General features: G+C 44.3%; 8 protein-coding genes across 8 annotated transcripts; 5 read left to right on the forward strand and 3 right to left on the reverse strand.

The window, feature by feature from the left end:
- Nucleotides 1–3,258: 3,258 nt before the first annotated feature.
- On the forward strand, nt 3,259–3,677 carry N7529_000967 (uncharacterized protein; the record flags this gene model as incomplete). The annotated part of the gene is made up of 2 exons (XM_057236498.1): nt 3,259–3,429; nt 3,480–3,677. The coding sequence occupies 2 exons, from the start codon at nt 3,259–3,261 to the stop codon at nt 3,675–3,677; spliced, it is 369 nt and encodes a 122-aa protein (XP_057103301.1).
- A 95-nt stretch (nt 3,678–3,772) lies between these two features.
- Nucleotides 3,773–4,489, reverse strand: N7529_000968 (uncharacterized protein; the record flags this gene model as incomplete). Its single annotated transcript, XM_057236499.1, has 1 exon — nt 3,773–4,489. One exon carries the CDS (start codon nt 4,487–4,489, stop codon nt 3,773–3,775), a length of 717 nt encoding a protein of 238 aa, XP_057103302.1.
- A 723-nt stretch (nt 4,490–5,212) lies between these two features.
- Nucleotides 5,213–6,136, reverse strand: N7529_000969 (uncharacterized protein; the record flags this gene model as incomplete). The annotated part of the gene is made up of 1 exon (XM_057236500.1): nt 5,213–6,136. The coding sequence occupies one exon, from the start codon at nt 6,134–6,136 to the stop codon at nt 5,213–5,215; it is 924 nt and encodes a 307-aa protein (XP_057103303.1).
- Nucleotides 6,137–8,717: 2,581 nt separating this feature from the next.
- On the forward strand, nt 8,718–10,418 carry N7529_000970 (ATPase AAA-type core; the record flags this gene model as incomplete). Its single annotated transcript, XM_057236501.1, has 2 exons — nt 8,718–8,948; nt 9,741–10,418. 2 exons carry the CDS (start codon nt 8,718–8,720, stop codon nt 10,416–10,418), a joined length of 909 nt encoding a protein of 302 aa, XP_057103304.1.
- A 102-nt stretch (nt 10,419–10,520) lies between these two features.
- Nucleotides 10,521–11,015, forward strand: N7529_000971 (ATPase AAA-type core; the record flags this gene model as incomplete). Its single annotated transcript, XM_057236502.1, has 1 exon — nt 10,521–11,015. The coding sequence occupies one exon, from the start codon at nt 10,521–10,523 to the stop codon at nt 11,013–11,015; it is 495 nt and encodes a 164-aa protein (XP_057103305.1).
- Nucleotides 11,016–11,702: 687 nt separating this feature from the next.
- N7529_000972 (uncharacterized protein) lies at nt 11,703–12,461 on the forward strand (the record flags this gene model as incomplete). The annotated part of the gene is made up of 3 exons (XM_057236503.1): nt 11,703–12,099; nt 12,154–12,327; nt 12,379–12,461. The coding sequence occupies 3 exons, from the start codon at nt 11,703–11,705 to the stop codon at nt 12,459–12,461; spliced, it is 654 nt and encodes a 217-aa protein (XP_057103306.1).
- Nucleotides 12,462–15,185: 2,724 nt separating this feature from the next.
- N7529_000973 (DUF2841 domain-containing protein) lies at nt 15,186–16,800 on the forward strand (the record flags this gene model as incomplete). The annotated part of the gene is made up of 3 exons (XM_057236504.1): nt 15,186–15,972; nt 16,030–16,203; nt 16,256–16,800. 3 exons carry the CDS (start codon nt 15,186–15,188, stop codon nt 16,798–16,800), a joined length of 1,506 nt encoding a protein of 501 aa, XP_057103307.1.
- A 2,120-nt stretch (nt 16,801–18,920) lies between these two features.
- N7529_000974 (uncharacterized protein) lies at nt 18,921–19,281 on the reverse strand (the record flags this gene model as incomplete). Its single annotated transcript, XM_057236505.1, has 2 exons — nt 18,921–19,064; nt 19,114–19,281. Coding segments are annotated over 2 exons (312 nt in total), but the record flags the coding sequence as incomplete, so codon positions are not given.
- Between the last annotated feature and the right edge of the window lie 2,639 nt (nt 19,282–21,920).

Below are 21,920 nucleotides of genomic sequence, written 5' to 3' on the forward strand. Positions count from 1 at the left end.
TCACCATCGTTTGATATGCACGCTAATATCAATTCTGAGCATTGGAGTCCCGAGAGTTAGAACCCTATTAAAATTGGCGCTGCAGAGTTGGGGCGGCAATGCTGGAACTTGGAGTCGTCAGATATTTTTAGATGAGGACCTCAGCAGTTACGTGCTGCTAAGCTACTGGCTATCAATTGTGTCAGGTAACCAAGGCTGATATGGCTGGCCAGAGTCGAACCATACAGAGCTGCAGATTGGGGTAACTCGCCAACCAACGTAGCCGCCGGCCAAATAACGATGTGAAAGTTCATACATTAGCGCGAGGCTGAGTAGTGCACATGAGAAACACACCCCTTGTAATTATGAGCTAGTAAACACATACGTGTGAGGAGGAACTGCGTGACCATGTAGTCTGCAAACCCTCCAAGAGCACTTATCCCATCGCTTCGCGCAGCCGGCTCTCGAGAAGTAACATCGTCAAAATATGACAAGGCCAATTTGATGTTCGACGTTAGACCAATCAGTTTCTCGTGCATAAATGTGAAGAGAAAAGTTAAAATGAGTCTTTTGCAATGACATGGTCAAGCGTTGTGTAAATCAATTTCGCAGGCTTTTAGCCCCTTTCCATTGCGCGGTCGAGTCCATAGTTCTTGATGAGTATATCGAGAAGTCTCTTCGCAGAACATGATTGCTGTGGGCTTAGATTAAAGCGTTCTGAGAAATCCAAGACTACCTCAAGCGATGACTGATGCCTGTGCGACGACGTTGTCGCTTGCGAAGGTAGAAATTCGGATGCTCAGATGTGCCAGTTGTCCGGGGCACGTGATATCACATCATCCATTCTCTGCCGGACTAATTCACGGACCGCGACAGAGACCTCCACATGGATGGTGGACCCACCCATGGGGTACCCGAAGCCAACACGAAAGCAGAGTTACGGACATGAAAGCAGTTTATTTTCGCCGTCGTGCGTTCAACTCCTCTCTTCGCCCCGCAAAGACGCAAGATGGTCTTCGTCTGATGAGTTTTTGCTCACAGCTACTCAACCAAGAGTGGCGGCATGAGTATTGTCGTGATCTTGAGGTCTGGACCACACAGTTTGATGGTTTGCGTAAATCTGTTGGCTCTCGGGAATTATAACAGGACCCGCCTTTAACAGGGTGCTGTTGTTCTTCACAGACCCACTATTCAATTTGTGGAGCTGGATTCCATGGGGATGCTTGCGTTTGGCGTCGCCATTGAATACATGTGAACTTTCATCTTCTTCCAACCCAAAGAAGCCATGCGCGGACCATGTGGAATGAGCACCTATAGCTGTATTTCAGACATCGAAGAATCGGTTTAGGACCTCTTAAGACTGATGGATGGTTGCTGGAGCGAGGCGAACAAGGTTCCTTGCTAGACTCGTTTCCGCTTGAGTTTGATACTTTATCGTTGCGCAGCAATAGATACCAGATGTGGAAGATTGACTTCAGCGAGGACTGAAAGATGCGGATGAAGTGAGCCCAGTTGACGGAGATATGGACCCTGAGGTTGTCCTAAACTTGGTTCCTTCCTTGAGATTTTGGGTGAAGGGGAATTTACCTCCTGTGACTGCGTCAATGTATCTAGATTCCCTTATCATGGAAAGTGCTCGCCATAGATATATTTATCTCGCCGCTACGGCCTGCATCCGCTGACGAAGGGCTGAAAATATGTTGACATAATAGCGAGTATATATATATCAAAGGGGTTGCGAGACACGGAAATCTGTGATATTATATTTAAAAACCAATTTCGACCATACTCGCTTTTCAGTCCCTAAAGAACTACTACAAACTCTCTCTCCAACCTTGAGCATTGGGCTCAATTTTTATGAAAAGAAGGTTCAAAGAACAAATGTTGTGGACCGTTTGTTCGGCAGAGTAAGCGTGATCGTGTTGCTTGGAATACTATCACAACGGCATGTCTTAGAGAGAAAGAAGTTATATTCTTCTACTATCATGAACTTGAGAAATCGCCTAGCCCGTTATTCACCCTCCTTGTCTCCTAAAAAAAGTCGTTCTAAATATAAGGTGCTTCTTGTGCTCATCAATGCTCCGCATTGAGAGGTCCGAAGCCCCTCTGCAGAGCCTTATTCAAATCGCAATTCTGACCTTTTCCACCCCTTTCACGTTCAAGCAACATCTCAACCAACATCTCAGAAGCTAGATTATGAGCAAGTAGACTCGATAGTATTGAAGTTTTAAAATTTAATCGAGTAAGAACGATATTGAGGCATTGGAGGCTGGAGAACTCAATATTAGAAGAAGGCACTGGAATGTAGGAATACTCTGCCATCAAAAGCTTTCCCACCAACCCTATTTGGTCCAGAGTATGTGCGTTCTGCGCATTCTGAGCAGGCTCAGTGCAGAAGTTATCGGTGGATTGAATGCACCCCAGGGTGTATTTGTACACATTAATGATGAGTAAATGTGTATATCCGTCCTTCCAGAAATGTCGCCGCAATAAAGGCAAACTGTAGAGATATATGCCAAGAGAGACTGTCTATACAAGCTCAACGTAGCTCTCAAAAAAAAATTCGCTGATTAGATTATCGAAAATTTCCTAGTTGCCCTTGTGCTGCCTCCGTTAGACCCATAAAATAAATCTGTTTACTGTACAAAGACGCAAGTTTGAAACAAACCCAGGACCTGCTCTATATTGGATCAATACGGAGTGGACTGCTGCCCTATTGCCGATCACAGTCTTTGAAGCTGTTCACCAAAATTGATAACCTACATGGCTCTGATTCGTCGTCATATACAGATCACCGGTATCATCAATGCAAGCCGTGGAAGGTGTTCATTGAAATTAGGAAGCATAGAAGGGCCATAAATGTCGTGGAAATCAAATTTATTTCTTATAGTAGTAGAGTATCCAAGTTATATTTACCACGTGGTGGTGTAATAAATGGTAGTTGAAGCAAAACTAAAAAAAACTGTCATTTGGGTGACGGACCCTCCCCTCCATGAGGAGGGTCTGTAATTTTTGTAAAAAATGTAAGGGCCGGTTAGCGGCCACGTTCTCGGTTTTGACCGGCCCGATTCAGTAAAGTCTAGTGATTTAGTGCCCAACCTTGGCCGCGGGGACAACCGATCGCATCTTTACCCCTCTTTATGGCAGCGGAGCAAATTCTAGCTTGTTCAACTGTGCTTGCAAAATTCAAAGGTATGCGAATATCCCCAAGTGCTGGCACACGAATCATATGCTAATTTTAAGCCCAAGCAGTTCGTTGAGGAACCATTTTCTCATTCGATGGAACCCCTAGAATTACCCCCCGCCGCGGAAGACATCCGAAAGGAGATGATTGCATTGATACCAGATGTCAGGATATATGATGAGGATGAAAAAGGAAACAAGAAATACGGCGGAGATGAGATCGCGGGTTTGGTTTCTCGTATGAAAGCCGCACTAAACCTCGACGAAGTAGGTATCAATGCGCGTCTTTTTATACGGCACTTCACTAATTTCGCTAGACATGGGAAGGACGCTTGAGATACTGGTCAACTTCTACGAAATTGGTCAACACTGGAAAGCAAGGATATCTTGTAGCTATATCGAACGAAATGCAGGTGTATCCTGGGGGTTCGTTGAAGGGCGGGTATTACATACAAGTCAAGAATGAACCTGTTTTGGGGGCGGGTGCAACTACTTTGTTTTTTGTACCGCGTTAAAAAAATACGCGCGCGGCTCAGATTGGGCTAGGTTCATGTGTAGCTTATCATTCCACAATGTCATTATTATGTTTCAGGGAATATCAGGTGGTTAATCACATCGCTGCCACTGTGCTCACAGAAGGGTGTGAAACATGGCAATAAATTGTGTGCGAGAGTGGAAGGCCTTGACAGCTAATCTCCGGGTCTCGAAATGACGTATTTTCTCTTGATGCAGAACAAGACTGCCTAGAGGGCGAATCAAGGGTTTCCAAACTCTGATCAAGCATAGATGTGCCCACGCCTTGGCTGGGGTGAATTGGTGGCGACGGGTTATTGTCGGTGGGCAGAGCAATATTCCAGGGCTGTTGCAGTAGAGACACATCGCCTGTCCCCCAATCGCACAGCGATTCAATTGGTGGCGACGGGTTAATGTCGGCGGGCAGATCAATATTCCAGGGCTGTTGCAGTAGAGACACATCGCCTGTGACCCAATCGCACAGCGATTCAATTGGTGGTGGCGAGTTAATGTCGGCGGGTAGATCAATATTCCAGGGCTGTTGCAGTAGAGACACATCGCCTGTGACCCAATCGCACAGCGATTCAATTGGTGGTGGCGAGTTATTGTCGGCGGGTAGATCAATATTCCGGGGTTGCTGTACTAGAGACACATTGCCTGTGACCCAATCGCACAGCGATGAAATTGGTGGTGGCGGGTCAACGGAGCTAGTCCGGGGAGATTGAGAAAATGGAAAAAGTGATTGACTTAATATGCCTTGCGGTGAGGAGGGTTTGCTGATTGGGAGGTGAATCTCGTTGTTATTCGCATCCATCCTGTCGTCATTCGAATCGGTTGTACCTTTGTTAAGTGGACTCTCCACTGAGATCAATATACTGGTTGGGTGCTCTTCAAAGAGACCGTTTGTTTCGCAACCCGCAGATGGTTCCAGTGCATCTTCCGACGGACTCGATGCATTGGTTGAGTGCTCGGAAAGGTCATTAATTGCAGAATCTGAACAACAATCTGGTGCCGATGGAGCAGATGTGGCATGGACCGGCGAATGTGATCCATTAGAAGGTTCAAAAGAATCACCTGTAAGATCAGTTCCTGAGTTTGAATGACGAAAAAAGAAAGTTTCTCCATGGCATCTTACCCTCTGGTGAGCAAGGTGACGGATTTCGACGCCGCTTTTTTCTCGATGTGCCAAATGGCCCGTTTTTCCGTTTCTTGCTAGGCTCTGTGTTGGTTTTCTCGACAAGAAATTCTTCAAGACCAGAAAGGTCTAGTTTATTATAATCGCAAAGCTCATATCCTAGGCATTCGCAAATCTTTTCGATCCTATGATAAGAAAAAGTTAACCAAATGTATGAGGCGCTTTAAGTGAATGACATACGGCACTAGATCTTTATATATCCTTCGTATGATGGAAGGAATTGCGAGGGGTACTGATATCTCTATTGGATTCTTTGGGTAGAACCCTGGCTTCAGCCCCTTTATCAAATCATCGGGTCTAATTGAATAGGCGTTGAACTCGTTATAGAAGTTGACTTGATTACTAGCTGCCGACACCAGAAGTTAGCTTGTCCAGGAGAACTTGGAATTGTTCCATACCAACATAGATGATGTCCCAGCTATAAGAGCCCCAGTTAGTGCGTGATAAAAGATGAATGGCCCGGTTTGCCCATTTTGCACCACGAATTCGTGCTCTGAGAGACTCTGATTTGGCATCAGAGCGGAAAACCGACCGCATAGCTTGAAACACATTCTCTTTTGGTGTGACTTCCAAGGCAACTGCACACAGTGAACAGAATATAAGCTCCTGGAAGCAAGCAAACGGACGTTCTGCTCCTAATTTCGCCAAGGTGGGCTTCGTTTCCGCCAGTTCCATGGTAGTGCCGTATTGTAGCAGGATGGATATTGCGGCAGGTTGCTTGGATACGATCGGATTTTCATCATTCGGGAAGGCTAATCCAGATACCAAGCTAAAAATGATATTCTTTCGTTGAGTTTCACTGATGGAGGTCCATTTTTTCCAATGAGGAGATTCAGGTAGATTACCAACTGAGGATATGAACGAGGACAAACGATTCCGACTCTTTTGTGCAGATTTGGTCAGTGCTAAAGAGTCGGTTGTGACTGGTGATTCCGTCATTACTGATGGCTCGTATGGGATGAAGGCGAATGTACTCTCTAGGGGTCTGTTGTTGTGTTGACTTGATTGATTGTCGTAACAACTTTCAGAGGCCAGTTGTATACTATCGGAGGATATTTCTTGGGAATCACCGACATCTTGTGTGTAAAGACTGAGGTTTCGGCAGACCTCGCAAGGTCTGCACTGTCCCCTTATCTGCTGACGACTTCCTGGGGATTCGGGATGACGGGATGAGCAAGTACTCTCAAGCTCGATAATGCGTAATTCCAAGTGCTTGATATAAGCGAGATTATCGCCCTGGCATTGAATCAGGCGATTGCGATCCATAGTTCAGTAGCCAGACAAGTCTATGAAAGTTGGAGGACTGAGTAGTAAGAGAAAACCCCCCCTCTCCGCAACTGATGGCAGCATTCGACGGGGGAATGAACGGCTAGAACTGGAAGGGTCCGTGCGACGCGCCTGTGGCGCTGGGGCACGCCCTGAGCTGCACATTCATCACATTTCAAAGCTGATCCCGTATCCTTCTATCGACAAGGCTCTCATTTCTTCTCTCCCGCTCCCTTACCCACGAATTCCTTTTCAGCTCTTGATTTTCCTCCATTCTCCATCCCAATTTGCTTTATGCAACAAAACATGGAAAGGCCAGTTTTCATCTGGAAGTAGGAGTCAATAGAAGGAAGCAAACGCACCAACATGGCCAACATGGCCACCTAGACAGAACACTGTCGCTCCGGCTCCCCTTCGAAGGACTTGCTGCTGGTTCTATCATCACCTAACCAGATTTGGCGACACAGACTCTATGTCGCTAGATCTGGTTAGATTCATTTTCATCTGCATCACGACGTATATCTGCGCCAAGAAGACGCCACGCAGAAAGAAAATTTCGAGTGTAGAACCAGGTAGGCTTGTGCTAAGGCCGCGATACAATCAAAGTAGAAAAGATCAACTGTATCCTCAGATCTTGAGTCAGACTATTTGTCATTTCTCAGTCAGTCATTACGAGTCCGATGCGTTCAAGTACTATGGCTAAAGAAGATTGTCACAAAACATTGCCTCATTTGTTCGTAAACCGACATAGCTCCTTGTTAATATCCAAACAGCACAGTCAATATTCATTGTGTTTTACAACCCCGGCAATTCCAAGAGAATGCGATCGCAGAAAAAATACCCAATTCAGTCTACCGGTTGACATAATACAATCAAACATACTCATTGGAGTATAAAATACATCACAAGCTCCTTGAATTTCAAGCCGTACGGCCTTTTGTCCAAGGTTCTCATATATCTTTCTAATTGATGGGTGGCTTGAACAATCGAACCAACACTGCATTCTCAGCCACACCTGAGTATGAGTCCGTGTGCGACAGGATCCTCCAACCTTTCCTATGCTCATGCATTTTCGTATCCATCCATCCGCCTCATATATATGAACCCACTATGCCCTCACAATTGTGATTTCGTCGATTTGTTTCAATATACTCAGTCATCAGTCCGAATCTATCCGCTGCAAGGAGCTCTTCGGCAAGGAAAATGTCGTCTCTTACTCCTAGTCATGTTCTTTGAGACGCCCATTGGAACTACCGCGTTCTAGAACCTATCAAAGGAGTATTTCGGAGAACACGGAATACTGTTGAAGCATATCTATCAAATTGCTGTTATTCTCTGACTATATACCAATAGTATAGTGATGCTTATTGATTGATTTATTGGGAAGCTTGCTTGATAGTGATAAAGCCTGAAAGTAAATTCATGCGCACTATAGTTGGGTGATACTTCGTCTTTCTCTTACATTAGATTTTGAAAGGGCCTAGAATGGAATAGCATAAATTGTCTTGTCCACCCAAATGTCTCCAATTGAAACCAGACAGGTGAGGTACTTACCTCACCTGACCTGCCGTCTCCACTTGAGCCTTCCATGACATATTTTCTCCTCCCCGACCCTCTATTAGCGAGCATATAGCAATATAATCCCCCTATGCTGTACCCCGGCTAACATTTTGTTTTTAATTAGAGATGTGCGCGGGAAAAACCACTTCACTGTTTCATTCTCAGCAATTATTCAAACTTTCGGAAATCAAATTTTTAGTTCAAGTGTCACTACACTGTTATGATCTAGGTTGTAATACCTCTCACCCGCAATTTGCTTTTCCTTTTGATATGTGTCATCGAGCCAAGAAGCAAGTCAACATCTTTATGACCCGGCAATGCACTAGCTGGATTAGAGCACCAAAAGGGATTATGACTGTCGAGCTAGCCCCAATCGCTTTCTTCTAGCGCAAGAAAGAGTTAAGTACGACGAGTAGAGTCTTTAATGAGAAAAGCTGAACAGCCAGTATAATAATCTGTTGATGCTGCTCTACTAGCCAATTCTTTCTATATCTGCATCACCAGAAATAGCTATTAGGGAGCACTCATGGATTGTATTCCAGCTTTCTCGTTACGAAGACTTCTTCCCAGCTGGATTGATTCTTTTCTCTTTATTCAGGACGATTCTCCTTCCGTCAGGGAAACCCAAAAAGAGCTGAGCGCAGAAGGCAGAAACACAGAAGAAGGCGTGAGCCCCGACACTAGATATCACGGGCCACTATCTCATGGTAGGACCCGCTTCTCGAAGTGCATCTCGTCGATGCTCCTCCTTATATGCTCAGCGCGTTTATCTTCAGATACTTATTATTCTGCTTCCACAAAATCGGCTCAATATTCGATGGAAATCACCATTACTACCCCAATTTACCCTCAGCCTCCCCAAAAGTCTGCCATTAGGTCAAATCAGCGCCGGTCGGTGGACGTTGGCTATTTCAATCGTATACCACCTTGTAAGTAAAGGCAAGGTAACTCAGAGGAGACTTATGCAAAACACTGATAACACAGATCCAAGGTATGGCCTAGCCGCAGGTACCAGTCCTGAATGTTCAACTTCTCGACAAAATCGCTGAATAGGAGAGATACAACTGTATTGTCCAGACCCCAGAATCCCGTCTCCATGAAATTCTACGTCAGATACAACAACGACTTGAAAGGCTATGTTCATGGATATCCTTTCGTTCGGGCAATAACCTCGTTCAAGCTCCACCTGCTGAAACTTCGCTGCAAGATTGGGGTTGCAAAGGGTCTTCCGGAAATGGAGGAGTGGTGCTATGTAAGGCGGAAACACGGCATTGAAGGAGACGAATATATGATTCTAAGTAGTGAGGCGATTTTGAATTAGAGGGCTTAATACTCAGATGCTTTGAAAGATAAAGCTACAAACTTATACGATAATGTTCGAGGTATCATGCGATGCTACCAAGTACCTACGTTATCGACTTCTTTTTTATTGCTTTTTAGCTCCTTTCGGGTCCGAGACAAATCAAATAAGAAAGTGGACGATAGCCTGGACCTGGAAATGTAGTCTTGCAATAAAAAGTAGCTTTGAGGTGAGATTCAACAAGTATTGAAAACATAAGATCATCGTAATATATTTGATTCGATAAAAGAACATGTGTCAACCTACTGTATGTATAAACCCCTGCTAATGGGTAAGAGTACAAATAAGCAGAAATAGCTTTTGGGTCCTCTATAAAAGGCCCATGCCCTCTTCCATTGTCTATCTATACTCGCACGAAATCTCGGCAACATGCACAGCAATATTTCTGAGGTACTGCCCGCTGCCTTCGAGTCATTATTTCCAGGATTTTCGTTATTTACCCGGCTTCTCTCTCATTTACACACAGATGTTGCCTCCTACTCTAGTCTCATTCTAGGCGCCGTTTTATTTCTATTCTTTGGCTTCAGACTTCTTCGACTTTTGGCCAACATACAAAATGTGCTCCTTTACTTTACCGTTTCCATTGAAATTCCATACGCCGACAAGCTACACAATCAGTTCATACAATGGATGGAAAGAAATTATCCATTGAGCTACGTCTGGTGTTTTATTGCCAAATCAAAGAGTGCTATTCATATACCCTGGCAACATGAAGACGATGAGGACATCGACGAAGATCCCATAGCGCAGCAAGAGCGCTTTAAAAATGACAGGCCGAACTTCTGGCTTTTTTTGAAAGAACATCAAAACATCATGCCAATCCGTTATACTCCTTCTCAAAACAAGTTTCATCTTTTCATATACCAGGGGTGTCTCTTTGCTCTTTACCGCCATTCATACGAGAAGCAAAACAGTTGGCTCGCAGGTGGAGAAACCTTCACGATCTACTCATTCTTTTGGAACAAGAAAGTGCTTTTCACACTTCTAAAGGAAGTTCAACAAGCCTCAATCCAGCGTCGTGAAAATAAAATCACAATGTATCGCGGTTCCAATCAGAAAAATACAGTCAGTTGGGTTTCGACTGTTTCGAAGCCTCCTCGTCCATTATCAACTTTGGCCTTGCCTTTCAAAATCAAGAATGACATGCTAGAAGACATCGAGGAATTCCTGAGTCCACGAACAAAAGTCTGGTATAGGTCTCGTGGCATTCCATACCGCCGAGGTTATCTTCTCTATGGTCCTCCCGGAACCGGAAAGTCAAGTATGTGCTTTGCAATTGCGGGGCACCTTTGGCTTGATATCTACACGGTCAGCTTAAACTCCCGAAAGCTTGACGAAGACATCTTAGACAGCCTCTTCTAAAGCCTTCCTAAACGATGCATTGTGCTCCTTGAAGACGTGGACAATGCCGGAATTAGCCAAGAGGGCAATCGGCGAATACAGGATGCTCAAAATACTGGCATAATGGAGAATTGTCTACAAGAAAATGAGCTCTATGGCGCTGGCATCTCTTTATCGGCGCTTTTGAACTGTCTTGATGGTGTTGCAGCACAGGAGGGCCGTATCCTTATCATGACCACGAATCATATAGGAAAGCTTGATAAGGCCTTAATTCGACCTGGTCGGGTGGATAAAAGATATCACTTTGATTTCGTGGATACTATGAGCGCCAAACAGCTCTTTTATGCGTTTTTTGACGAGGGGCCCTTTTTTGTCTCCTCGATTAGTACAGAAAGAGAACCAGACGATCGGTTGACATGGGAAAATAGCATATCAGAGCTCTCTGACCGATTTGCGGATATTGTTTCTATCAGTCAGCTGACTGCAGCGGAGGTCAACAACTATCTGATGGATTTCAGAGACAACCCTAGGATGGCTGTTTCGAATGCCCTTGACTGGGTGAGAAGCAGAAGTGAAGAATCTATGCCCGCCGCGGCTGCAGAGTTATCAGAAAGATAGCCGAACATTTTGAATTATTTCCCTAGCCACTGAAACATTTTGTAAGTCAATTCCATTATGCCATCTCAGACAATACTATTATTCTCAACAAACTAAGACACTAGAATAGCTTAAGATGCGAGAAGATAATCTTCAGAAATAGAGAAGACAATATATAAATCTATTCTTGCACAGGTCTTATAATTTGATAATTTTATGGGTCTCCTCACACTCGAGCAAAGGAAGGTGTTTTTTAGAGTATCAACACAAAATGCATCTCATAAAAATAGGGGTGGATACGGTATAACGGAATTTAGAGATCCAGGTACTCCCTACCAACACCAAAATAATGCTAGGATGCCTAATGAACCTTTTCTTCAGATTCGAGAATACTTTATTTTTCCAAGGACGCCTTGGAGGTACAAAAGCGGAAAGCCATGTAAAGACAAGCCTCAGCAATTTATATACTCCCACATATCAGCACCAAGTTCCTTATCATTCTCTGGATAGCATATCTTATATGGTTACCTATTCGCTTTGCCGGATCGTTTTGCACACAGTATATCCGACGTCAGCCACCCCCATAACGGGGTATATAAGGGCTGCCTCTACCCTCCAAGGGGCCCTAGGATCAGATTTTACTCTCGTATGACTGTCTTAACAAAGTTTATTGGTACTCACTGACATTATAGTCCAGTACACTACGCCATGATGTATATCGACCGCGGGGACAAGTTCGAAGCCTCCTTATCCGAATCTACCCCGGAACAAGAAACAATTGTGTTTAATGCGAAAGCCCGCGAAGAGTTTCCATCTGCCTCAAAGGAGCTTTTATCTGAGAAGGGTTTCGACAGCGATGACTTCATCGGTTCGGTTGAAAGAGTCTCCTTAAAAGTTGGAGATACAGAAAGCGTTATGAGATACTATAGATCTACCCTCTACTACCTCCGACAGCATAATTGCTCCGCAATGATCAGAGCTGTTATAAAGTCCATCGAGCCGCAGAAGTATGCCAAATCCCCATACAACGGTGGGGATCTGACTAAGCCTAAATGGTGGCCCTCAAGTATCACGCATACGCAACTTGAACATATGAATGAAGAAGGTATGTTTTTCTGTATAGGAATTTCTAGTCTATGCTGACATTTCATTGGACTAGACAGTATCGAACTATTTCTTCACATTCTCCGCAAGCTTGGTTGCTATGGTGTTACTGCCGATATTTTGAAGGAGATTGCCAAACAGAACTTGTGGGACTCAACATATGTGCAGATCATCTATGAGCTCTTTCGGGTTCGAAAGATAGAGGAACGGTTTGAGCGAGATGAAGTCGGTATGTCCCTAGTACTCCTGGAATGTTTCACAGGTAACTCACATATCTTAGATGCTAGTACGGTAATCTACGTGAAGAAAGCCAGCTCTAGCGCTAAGGAGAGGGTGCGTAACAATCTACTGGTGTATCCATAGCAACCCGCGAGTATGGATTAGTTTGCCAAACCTATTTTACGTGGAATAATTTATTGATTTGGAAACTCTTCTAGATTTTGCATAATGTGTTGTGTTGTATATTATGTCTATTTAACTTGCGGAGGGCGGAGAGAAGAGATAGGCACACTTCCCTGTTTCGAAGAACACTGTGTGGGAATGACGTCGCGAGATCAGGAGATGCGTAAACGCTGCGGTAACTGCGATCACTGCATGAAAGAAACTGTTAATAAGAGATGAAGGCTAGAAGGAAATTGATAATGTGATTAATTGGGCTGGTGACATTGATCCAAAAGCTCATTAGAATTGTAGAGCATAGTTAGGACTTGATTGTACCTTGCTATATAGATACATAGGATAGTTCTAGAGGAAGCTGTGAGCCCTACTCGAAATGAACGTTGGTCATGTGCATTTCGAGTAGGGATCCTCTTCCAGACCTTTTCTCGAGTCCCAAAAAGGCAATCAGGAATTCGCTGCCTGTTGGACATTACAACTACATAAATCCTTGTAAGTAAAAGCTCGGGGACTTGATTCAGTGCCCAGCTGCAGCAGCTTCATGGTCGGATCGCTGAATATAAGTCTGTAGGTTTTGTTATAAAAGCACCGTGGCTTCCCAGTATACTAACGTCTAGATCTAAAGCAACGCACTTTTTTCTATCCATCGACAGCTATCATCATCGGGATATCCGCGTACAAGCTCGATACATTTTCTACTGGTAGAATTGCCCCAAGCTCTATAATAAGACCCATGCTGACTTGAACTCTTCTGTTATAGTTCACGCGGGCAATTACTGCCTCTTTTATTACTACACCTAAGATCTAGGAGGTTTGTGGTACCATTGTGTCATGATGTCAGGCACCGAGCTAATATATAGTGCGAATAGAACAGTCGCTTATCATGTGTTGGGATTACACCTACGTATATGTATGCACCCACCAGGAAAAATTGAAACATAGTATAATGAAATGTCCTCAACTTCTTAACGAGGGCGAATGTGACATGGGACCCATACCCATACCCAAAGACTACCCGTTGTCTTAGCAAAGTTTGTCAAGAGGAGGAGGACCGGCAAGAATCCCTTCGAAATGAACAAGCAGGTGGCAGTGATGGAAGCGCTAGCTGAAGTATAAGAAAACACATGATATAAGCATGACCTGTATTTGTATTCGGCTCAAAACCACTGTTTGGGATATAAGTCGAGTACCTAGCTCAAAGTCTAGAAGAAGATATCTTAGAATGGCAGTAGATAAATGCGGCTTTCAACCCTAGCTGGCTCTTCGCTGTATCGGAATTTGGCTTTGAACAGACCGAAAGTACCAGACCAGAAGATCTGGCAAAATATGCGCAAGGCTTTGATGTACCTATACCTGACGATATCATTATTATTTATAGGCACTTTCCTCCCTTCCATTTAGCATTAAGAAAAAAGCTACTTTCGAGCCTGCTTGGTCTAAAAACTTTTGTGACTGATCAGTGTCCCGAGCTGTTTAGACGAGTATCGCTTCTTCTATCCGGGGCACTGCTGTTCTGGCTCCAACGGACGAGATCCTGTTTCGGCAAACCACTAGCCATCCGCGTTATGGTAAGTACGCCTTCCGGCCCGATTATTCTCGATTATTTCTGATAGCTCTCCCATTATAGGCCAAGCTGCTAGACGTACATACACTTAACAGTATAAGCAAATTCACCAAACATGTTATGATTATATACGATCATAACTCAGTCGGTGTGAGCTCTGGCAGCAAACCAGACCTTGTCTTTTCTGTGGAATACAACGACGGATCTTCTGGCATTGTGCGCTGCGGTCCATGGGTCTACGGGTGCACAGAAAGCATAACAGAAACGGTATCTCTTCAATTCAAGGTTTCCCGTGCGAAAGAAATGGTGGATTGGGCTTACATGGAGGAGAAATTTGGACTTAAGAAAGGGGATATGATGCGCCTTTCATGGCAGAGAGGAGAGCAAGTCCCGTGTTCTGATTAGACCTTCCATGAAGAGATAGGCGATATATTGAAAATGGCAGGGGGCAAACATTTCGTCTATATATTATAGAAAGGAAAGCAATCAACCATACCGATTATTACCAAAACATGGCTTAAATCTAGCCCTATTTCCTGGAGACGCCTTTCTACCTTCTTCTTCTTTTCACTTATAACCATTCACAGTGAGCTTGGTGAACCTAAGTTTGAACTGTAAAACGGGTTATTATTCTTTGCTAAATCAATGGATTACACATACGATCTGTCCGGACAAGAAGCCCTACATGACTCGACCAATTTTATGGCTCAGTCGATGTGTGTGGGCAAGCAGGAACATCTTGTTAAAAGAGACGAAGAACCACGAAAACAGAGAAAGCAAACTAAAGTCGCAGTTAGTGCACTCTTCATCTTGGCTACTCGTCACCTTCTAAACCCTTCACTAGTGCAATCGATGCCGGAGGAGAAAACTCAAATGCGATGGTGATATCAGCACTGGCCTAGCTTGTTCTAAATGCCTTGCTATTGGAGCCCCCGAATGCCAATACACACTAGTAGGCCCAATGCCATATAATCCATAGCGAGGGCTATGCTAACCTTTCTCTTTTTGCTCCTTAGAGGAATTCTAGAAAAGCAGCTAGGCTAGGCTCCACTAAAACGCGGGCTCCATACCAGCGAGAAGGGGATGAATTGCAGATCCAGTCCAACCTCGCACAGCAACCCGTCGGCATGAACCATTCCTATAATGACCTGTCGGCCAATCACCACAGTGAGGCATCTCTAATGCCGTCCAGCACTAGAGGAACGTTCAACTACAATACCGCATGGGGCAACCAGGCCTGGGATCTGAACGGCAGACCCACCGAGTTCTTCGGAGAACAAAGCAGCAACATGAATCAAGCAACATACGGCTTCCAGTCAGTGGGAGAAAGGATAATGTCTTACGTAGACCGCATCCCGCCAATACTCCCTACCTATCAAATCCAGCCCCAGTCCAACAACAACCTCTCAACCCTCCCAAACGGCCTCTCAGGCATAACCCTAGCCACCGATGCAACAACCTCTCAAGACGGCCGTCCAGTTCCAATGACCATTCCAAGTAACGGTCTCTACAACATCAGCCCTTCAGAATGCATCGTGTCAACCCATTTCAACGAAGGAACACCCGGCCTGAAGCGCCCCAAGAGCGAAGCATCCGCCACGTCTGCCGTTGAAATGGCTCTAGATGAAATGGATATCGAAAACCTTCCTACTGGTTCCACAATTGGAGAAAAACGGAAGGTTACGGATTATTATAGAGGCGCCCTCAGGGAGGTCGGGCAGCGCAGCTGCCGCACTCTCGCGAGGGCATTTATCAGATTCATCGAGCCGCACAAACGAAGCAAGTACCCTTACAATGGAGGCAAGGCCCCCCCAGGATCCGCCTCAGGTACTAAGGGTGACCCCGAAAAGACTAAGCCCGAATGGTGGCCCCTTAATGTACCTCATAAGGAACCCGATAACATGAAGCAAACAGGTAATCTTTTTTATGAGTTAATTTGGCCTTATTTAGGCTAACACCTTATCTAATTAGACCGCATCGAATTTCTACTTCACTTTATCCGCAAGCTCGGTGGTCAAGGAGTTACTGCCGACAAGCTAAGGGAAGTTGCTACAGCGAACGAAAAGGGGTTAGCGAATTTCAAGATCATCAATGAAATTCTTCGGGTTCGAAAATTAGAGGAACAACTTGAGCGATGCAAAGTTGGTAAGATCTGAGAACTCCTAGAGAGTGCTTTTCGGTCGCTAACAATTATCAGATGCTAACACGGACGCCTACGTCATATACGGTGAAAATGATGAATACGATGAAGATTACGATGGAGATTACGATAACGATAATGATGACGAGAAGAAGGAGTCTTTTGCTGAAGCAGCCTCAGCGGCTGTTGGAGAGCCTCTGCCAAGCAAGCAGGAACTGGCTGCCCTCACCACCACAACAATTGAGCCTCTCTATTCGACACCAGCCTATTCTCCGGGTAGCCTCTCTATGCCCAACCTTATGAGCTTCAATAATCCTCACTACAACGTGTCGCCCCAATACAACACTTTCTTCCATCCCGCGCTCAGGACTCCCATAACACAGTCCATTCAGCCTCTCCTAGCAGCTATCTCTGTTCATAACCGACCCAGAGATCCAGGTCACTACGGGTACGAAAGAAATGAAGAACATTCACAGATCACTCCGGTCTTTCATCACCATCAGGTTACAGATCCATATTACTGCGGCTACACAGAAGTTACTCAGGATGTTTCGAATCCAGCGGACTACACTTCATCAAAAACAAGTCTCCACTTCCATTAAAGCCCATAGAGAGGTGTTTTACAGTGGTACTAAACTGAACACGGCTATTATGCTGGATTCCAGTTAGGTATACGGAAGATGCCGGGCGTTGAATCCATAGATATGAGGGACCATACATACTTTATTAATGGATGGATGCTACCGAAAACTTACGTTCTCGACTTGTTTTTTATTGCCTAGATCTAGACTTTAATTTTGTAATATAGAAACGTTAACGGCATGAGGTCATCACGATAGACTTGATTTGATAGGGGAAAATGTGTTAACCTACTATAAGCAGTCCGGAAATGGCCTCTCGCGGATTGGTAAGGTCAAACAGAATCAGCTTTTGGGTCCGTTATAAAAGGCTTATGCCCTCTTTTGATATATACCTTAATTCGCTTTCTCTTTAGCATGGATACTATAGGGCTAATCTTTATCATCCTTATTGCGAGCTGGTGTGGTCTCATTTTCTGGGCAATTTGCTGCTGCCCATTGTTCTACAAACACACTCAGGTATACGAATCCGCGTGCTTTATTCTCATGTTTAAACTAAGTTAACTCCTTATATAGAGAGATCAATCCCCACATCTCGCTTAAAAACACCAAGCACAAAGAGGAGCCAGGTTTCCCTATAGCATAATCTACGATGTCCATTCGACAGTCACTTAATTATGTGACCCATCCTACTAGGTAGGTTTTGTATCTTTAGCAGAGGCTTTCAATTAAGTTAAGCTGAAATTCATAGTCGTGGTGCCTACGATACGACAGGCATCAAGAAGCCGACCGCGCCGCCACCAAGCTTAGTCGAGGCTCTATCGGGGGCAGCATAATCTTTTATGCTTGGAATGAGAGATATTGCTTATATGTATGTATTAGTTTTATATACGGGGTCCGGTAGACTTATCACTCCTAGTATTAGACGTATGCACGTGCTATCATAGAGTGACGCTATAAAACCTTCTACATAGTCCTAGTCAACTCCTCCTTACACTCCCTCGTTTACCTTCAATTCAGCGCGCTTCATCATTCTAGGGAGCCAGAGCGAGGGTAGATATCTTTACACCCCCTGATCATGTGAGATATTTCTACCCTTATGATGCCTAAATCTAATATTGACAGTCATTTTTACCTTCTTGTCCGCAATGATGCGGGCAATGGAGAGATCCCTTGGCCTATCGAAGAAACCAGAAGTCCCGTCTGTTAGGACGCTTCCTAGGGAGTTGCTTGACCATGTTTCTCGCCACATCTCAGTGATTTCCCACGGCAACTTCCTATCAGCTTTTGGCCAAGAACCCTGGGAATCTGATAGGAGCCAGATTTTACTTTGGACTTCAATTTTCAAAAGCGATAAATGGGTCCAAAACATGGTTAAAGAGCATAATGCACAGCCAGTGCTTATTGGGTCTCATCTTCACGAGCTTCCTAGCGAGACCTATATCATTCTTTATCTCTGCAACCCCCGCAAAAACAACTCCGACATACAAATACCAGCAGAATCCTGGAAGTTGTTCAGAGAATGTCTTTGCAACCATTCCGTTCTACCGGAAGGCGACATCGTCCTTGTCTCTGGAATCATACTGAATATACAATCCGTACTCTTGTCGTGTAAATCCTCTTCTGTTTCACTCCCAAGGCACAGACAACACAAAATTACTAGGCTTCCTGAAGGGATGCCGGTACTTCAATATTCAATTTACGAAACATCTCACATCCAAATTCTCAACGCCATTGACATTGATACTTCGTATGTTTCGATTGAGGAGCAAACATTTTGCTGGACCTTTACACTCTCTGGGAAGGATAAAGGTCTATCTGTTGATTGCTGGAATCTACAAAATCCCGATTTATCTACCATACAGCAGATACTAGCCGCAGTGGCATATAATGACAAACTAGAGCCATTGGACGACCATTAAATCGAAGAGACTCCAAGCTTTATATCTCAAATTCGGTCTTGAGCAGTATATACACGCCTATTCTGCAAAGGGATAGCATTTTATATACCCCGAATCTTTTGCTCCACAGACAGGGCATATTTTTGGATTATCTCTCTCCATGCATGATTCACAAGTCATGTGGCCGCATAGCATAGTCCGCCAACAATCCGGCTGCTGGAAGCAGATTTTGCAGTATAGGACTGGTCGTCGGGAAAGCTGCTTTTGATGCTGTTCTTCCTGTTCGACAAGCTTTTCATGAAGCTCCTGGGCTTGCTGTTGCAACCTTTCGACGTGTCGTTCGAGATGTTGTTCGACTGCCATACGCAGCTTTTGAAAAAGAAAGTCCTGGTCTATCATTAGCTCACGAAAATGGAGCGTCTTAAGAAGGCGATACCAGAGTGTCAGGTGGTTCCCTTTTGCTACCACTTGCTGCATCGCTTTGTTGAATCATCGGGTGCTCAGCAGATATATGTGGGGTGGTCTCTTGGAATTGTAGGTCAGACCGCCAGTTTGGGGGCAGTTCGTCATCTTCAATAACGATTGTGCTCGAAGGGCTCGCCATTCTGGCTTGAAAATAACTTGTATGTACTTGGTTGCTAGGCTGACTAGGTGGGAGGAAAGCAGAAGTTTGACTGAGCCAGATTTGGGGCACAAGGGCTAATAAATACCCGAGACAACAATCTGAGTGGGCTACTGCTAAGAGACAATTGGGCACTAGCTTGTGTGATTCATCGTACATATGTCTGCAACTACGAAGCAGACTAGAAGTATTAACCCTTGCCGTTAAAATTGGCAAGCGTTCTAGATTAGTTCCCAAGGGTTACGTACGTTCTGTTTCCCCAGAGTTTTGCCAATGTAGATCACAATGTCCTTTCTTTCCTCTTAGATCCAATCAAATTTGCGTTCGCATTCTTTGTTTGTGCGCAAGTCCTCAGTGCTGACAAAATGGCAGCGAGTCCAAGAGCCAGTTCCCAAAGCAGTTTCCTGAATATTGATTCTTTTGTAAAAATTCTATCCTCTCCCAACGCTCTGTCTCCAAATACTTATTCCAACATATATATTATACGCCCCAACGGATGAGCCTCATATCCATATTTTATTCACCAACGATAACCGCTATCTTTGCAAACAGTTCTGGACCGAAGTCTAATATGATTGGGCTACTACTCGCATGTTTTGGGATTTCGAAGGTATGCCAAAAAGAATTTTTTGGTATACAAAAGCTAACAACTCAGAACGAGACTGATTATCCCACTGAACCATCTATCTCCCCCTATAGTGAGAGAACCGGACCTGAACCAAGCATGGTCTATCGGCACACAACGTCTGGCCACGCCATCTGCAAGGAGCTGAAGGGAAAGGTGACAAAGGTTCGGGCTATTCACTATGAAGAAAACTGTTTGAATAAAGCCAATCTGCTGGTTGAGGCTGAATATAAAGGGGAGGTAACAATTGGATGGTTCAGATATGAGGAAATTCAAAGGCATGATGGTATAAGGCAAGCGGTGGAAACATTCAGGCCACAATGGAGATAGGTGTACATTCTACATCTAAATAATAGCCTACGTACTCCCAAACGCTGCAATAAACACAAGACGATCTTCTGAACAGCGTGATGAAATGATGGAATGCAATGGATTTTGATAGAGATCATTCATGTACAATGATGGTTCTGGCTGAAGCATATATCAACCGCTATATCTAGCGTTCACCCAGTAAAATCAGATATGTAAAGACGCCATGCTCACTCGAAGTGGACTGAGCATCATATAGTTATTCCCGGCTCTCATTCGAGTATGGGCAATAGCCATCTCACTGTAAAGTCACTGTGCCGTACTATGGGTCGTTATTCACAGCAGCCGACGTACTGCGGAATAAAAGGCTCGACACTTCTTTGTTTGTAATTGGCTGAAGTATACATCAGTCGCTATATCTAGCGTTGACAAAGTAAACTAAGATATGTTAAGGCGTGTTATAAACCCAAAGTGGGCTGAGAATTATATGGTTATTCGTGTCTCTCATTCGAAATGCGTAACAGCTCCTTTTCACGGCAGCCGATGTATTGCGAGATAAAAGGCTCGACACTTCCCTATATCTTAACCTATGGAAGAATCTCTTTACGATGACTACCCACCTACATACTGATCTTGAAGTTATCCCATTGAGTGCAACCGACAAAATAAATACCTACTTCAAGAGTTGGCTCAGAAAGCTTAACCTTGATGAGCTTCGTTGGCTTTCTATAATATTGGGCACGCCTAAAAGCTCTTTGCGCAAAAGAAAAAAAGGTAAGAATATCTAAAGCAAGATTGTATCATTTGCTAAGTTTAAATGCAGAAAATATCGACACCATCCTTGTGGCCTTACGCAAAGTTCCGATGATTGTCTTATCAGATTCGATACAAGTCTCGCCTATGACCAAAATTCGAGAGATCATGGACCACATTATACCAGTGAGAACGTATGAAGAAGCCTACGAAAACGGTGAAATGGGTCAGTGTGTTTTTTCTTTTTTCGTTAATCAGAGCTAAAGTGTACAGTCAACAAAGAGAACATGGGTATCAAGATTCAGAGAGACGGCGATGTATTTGAATTATGCAATTTGCTCGATTCTGGACCCTCAGAGTGGGGAAACCCGAGTATTCAAACTCGGCGATCTAGCAGTGATCATGTTCGACTTCGAAGGGTTGAGGCAGTGTTAGACCTTACTTCGTTAGTTTCCTCCCGGGCTTCTATTTAGCCATTGCACTGTGATCAATTCAGAATCCTTTCTATCTGGGGGCAATGATGAATATGAGACTTCCCACGCATTCTGGTGTTGAATGGAAAATTGTATCACGATAGAATGGATATTGTAGGGTGTGCATTCTGAGCTGTCCCGTTATAGGCCAGATGCTGAGTTTCGTCAAAAACATGCGCTCACAGGAGCTTTTCACCCTATGGTTGATACTACTGGATCTTGCTCACAATTTTCTCTCGCTCTTTCCCCAGTCCATCCCGATCTGTTTCACCGGCAGAACTGGGTTCAACGATCATAAGATGGCTGACAGCAATCCATATTGAAGAATATGTGCTTAAGGAGGAGAATGGTAAGGAAATGCGATCATTGAGGAAATAGCTTGAATCTGGCAGTCTGTAAGCTAAATGGATGAACTATAAACAAAAATAAAAGCAATAGAAAACGTAAGGCTAGCTCATTGA

The sequence above is a fragment of the Penicillium soppii genome, assembly GCF_028829465.1.
Source record: "Penicillium soppii strain IBT 18220 chromosome Unknown utg000001l, whole genome shotgun sequence".
In the NCBI taxonomy this organism is placed as follows: domain Eukaryota; kingdom Fungi; phylum Ascomycota; class Eurotiomycetes; order Eurotiales; family Aspergillaceae; genus Penicillium; species Penicillium soppii.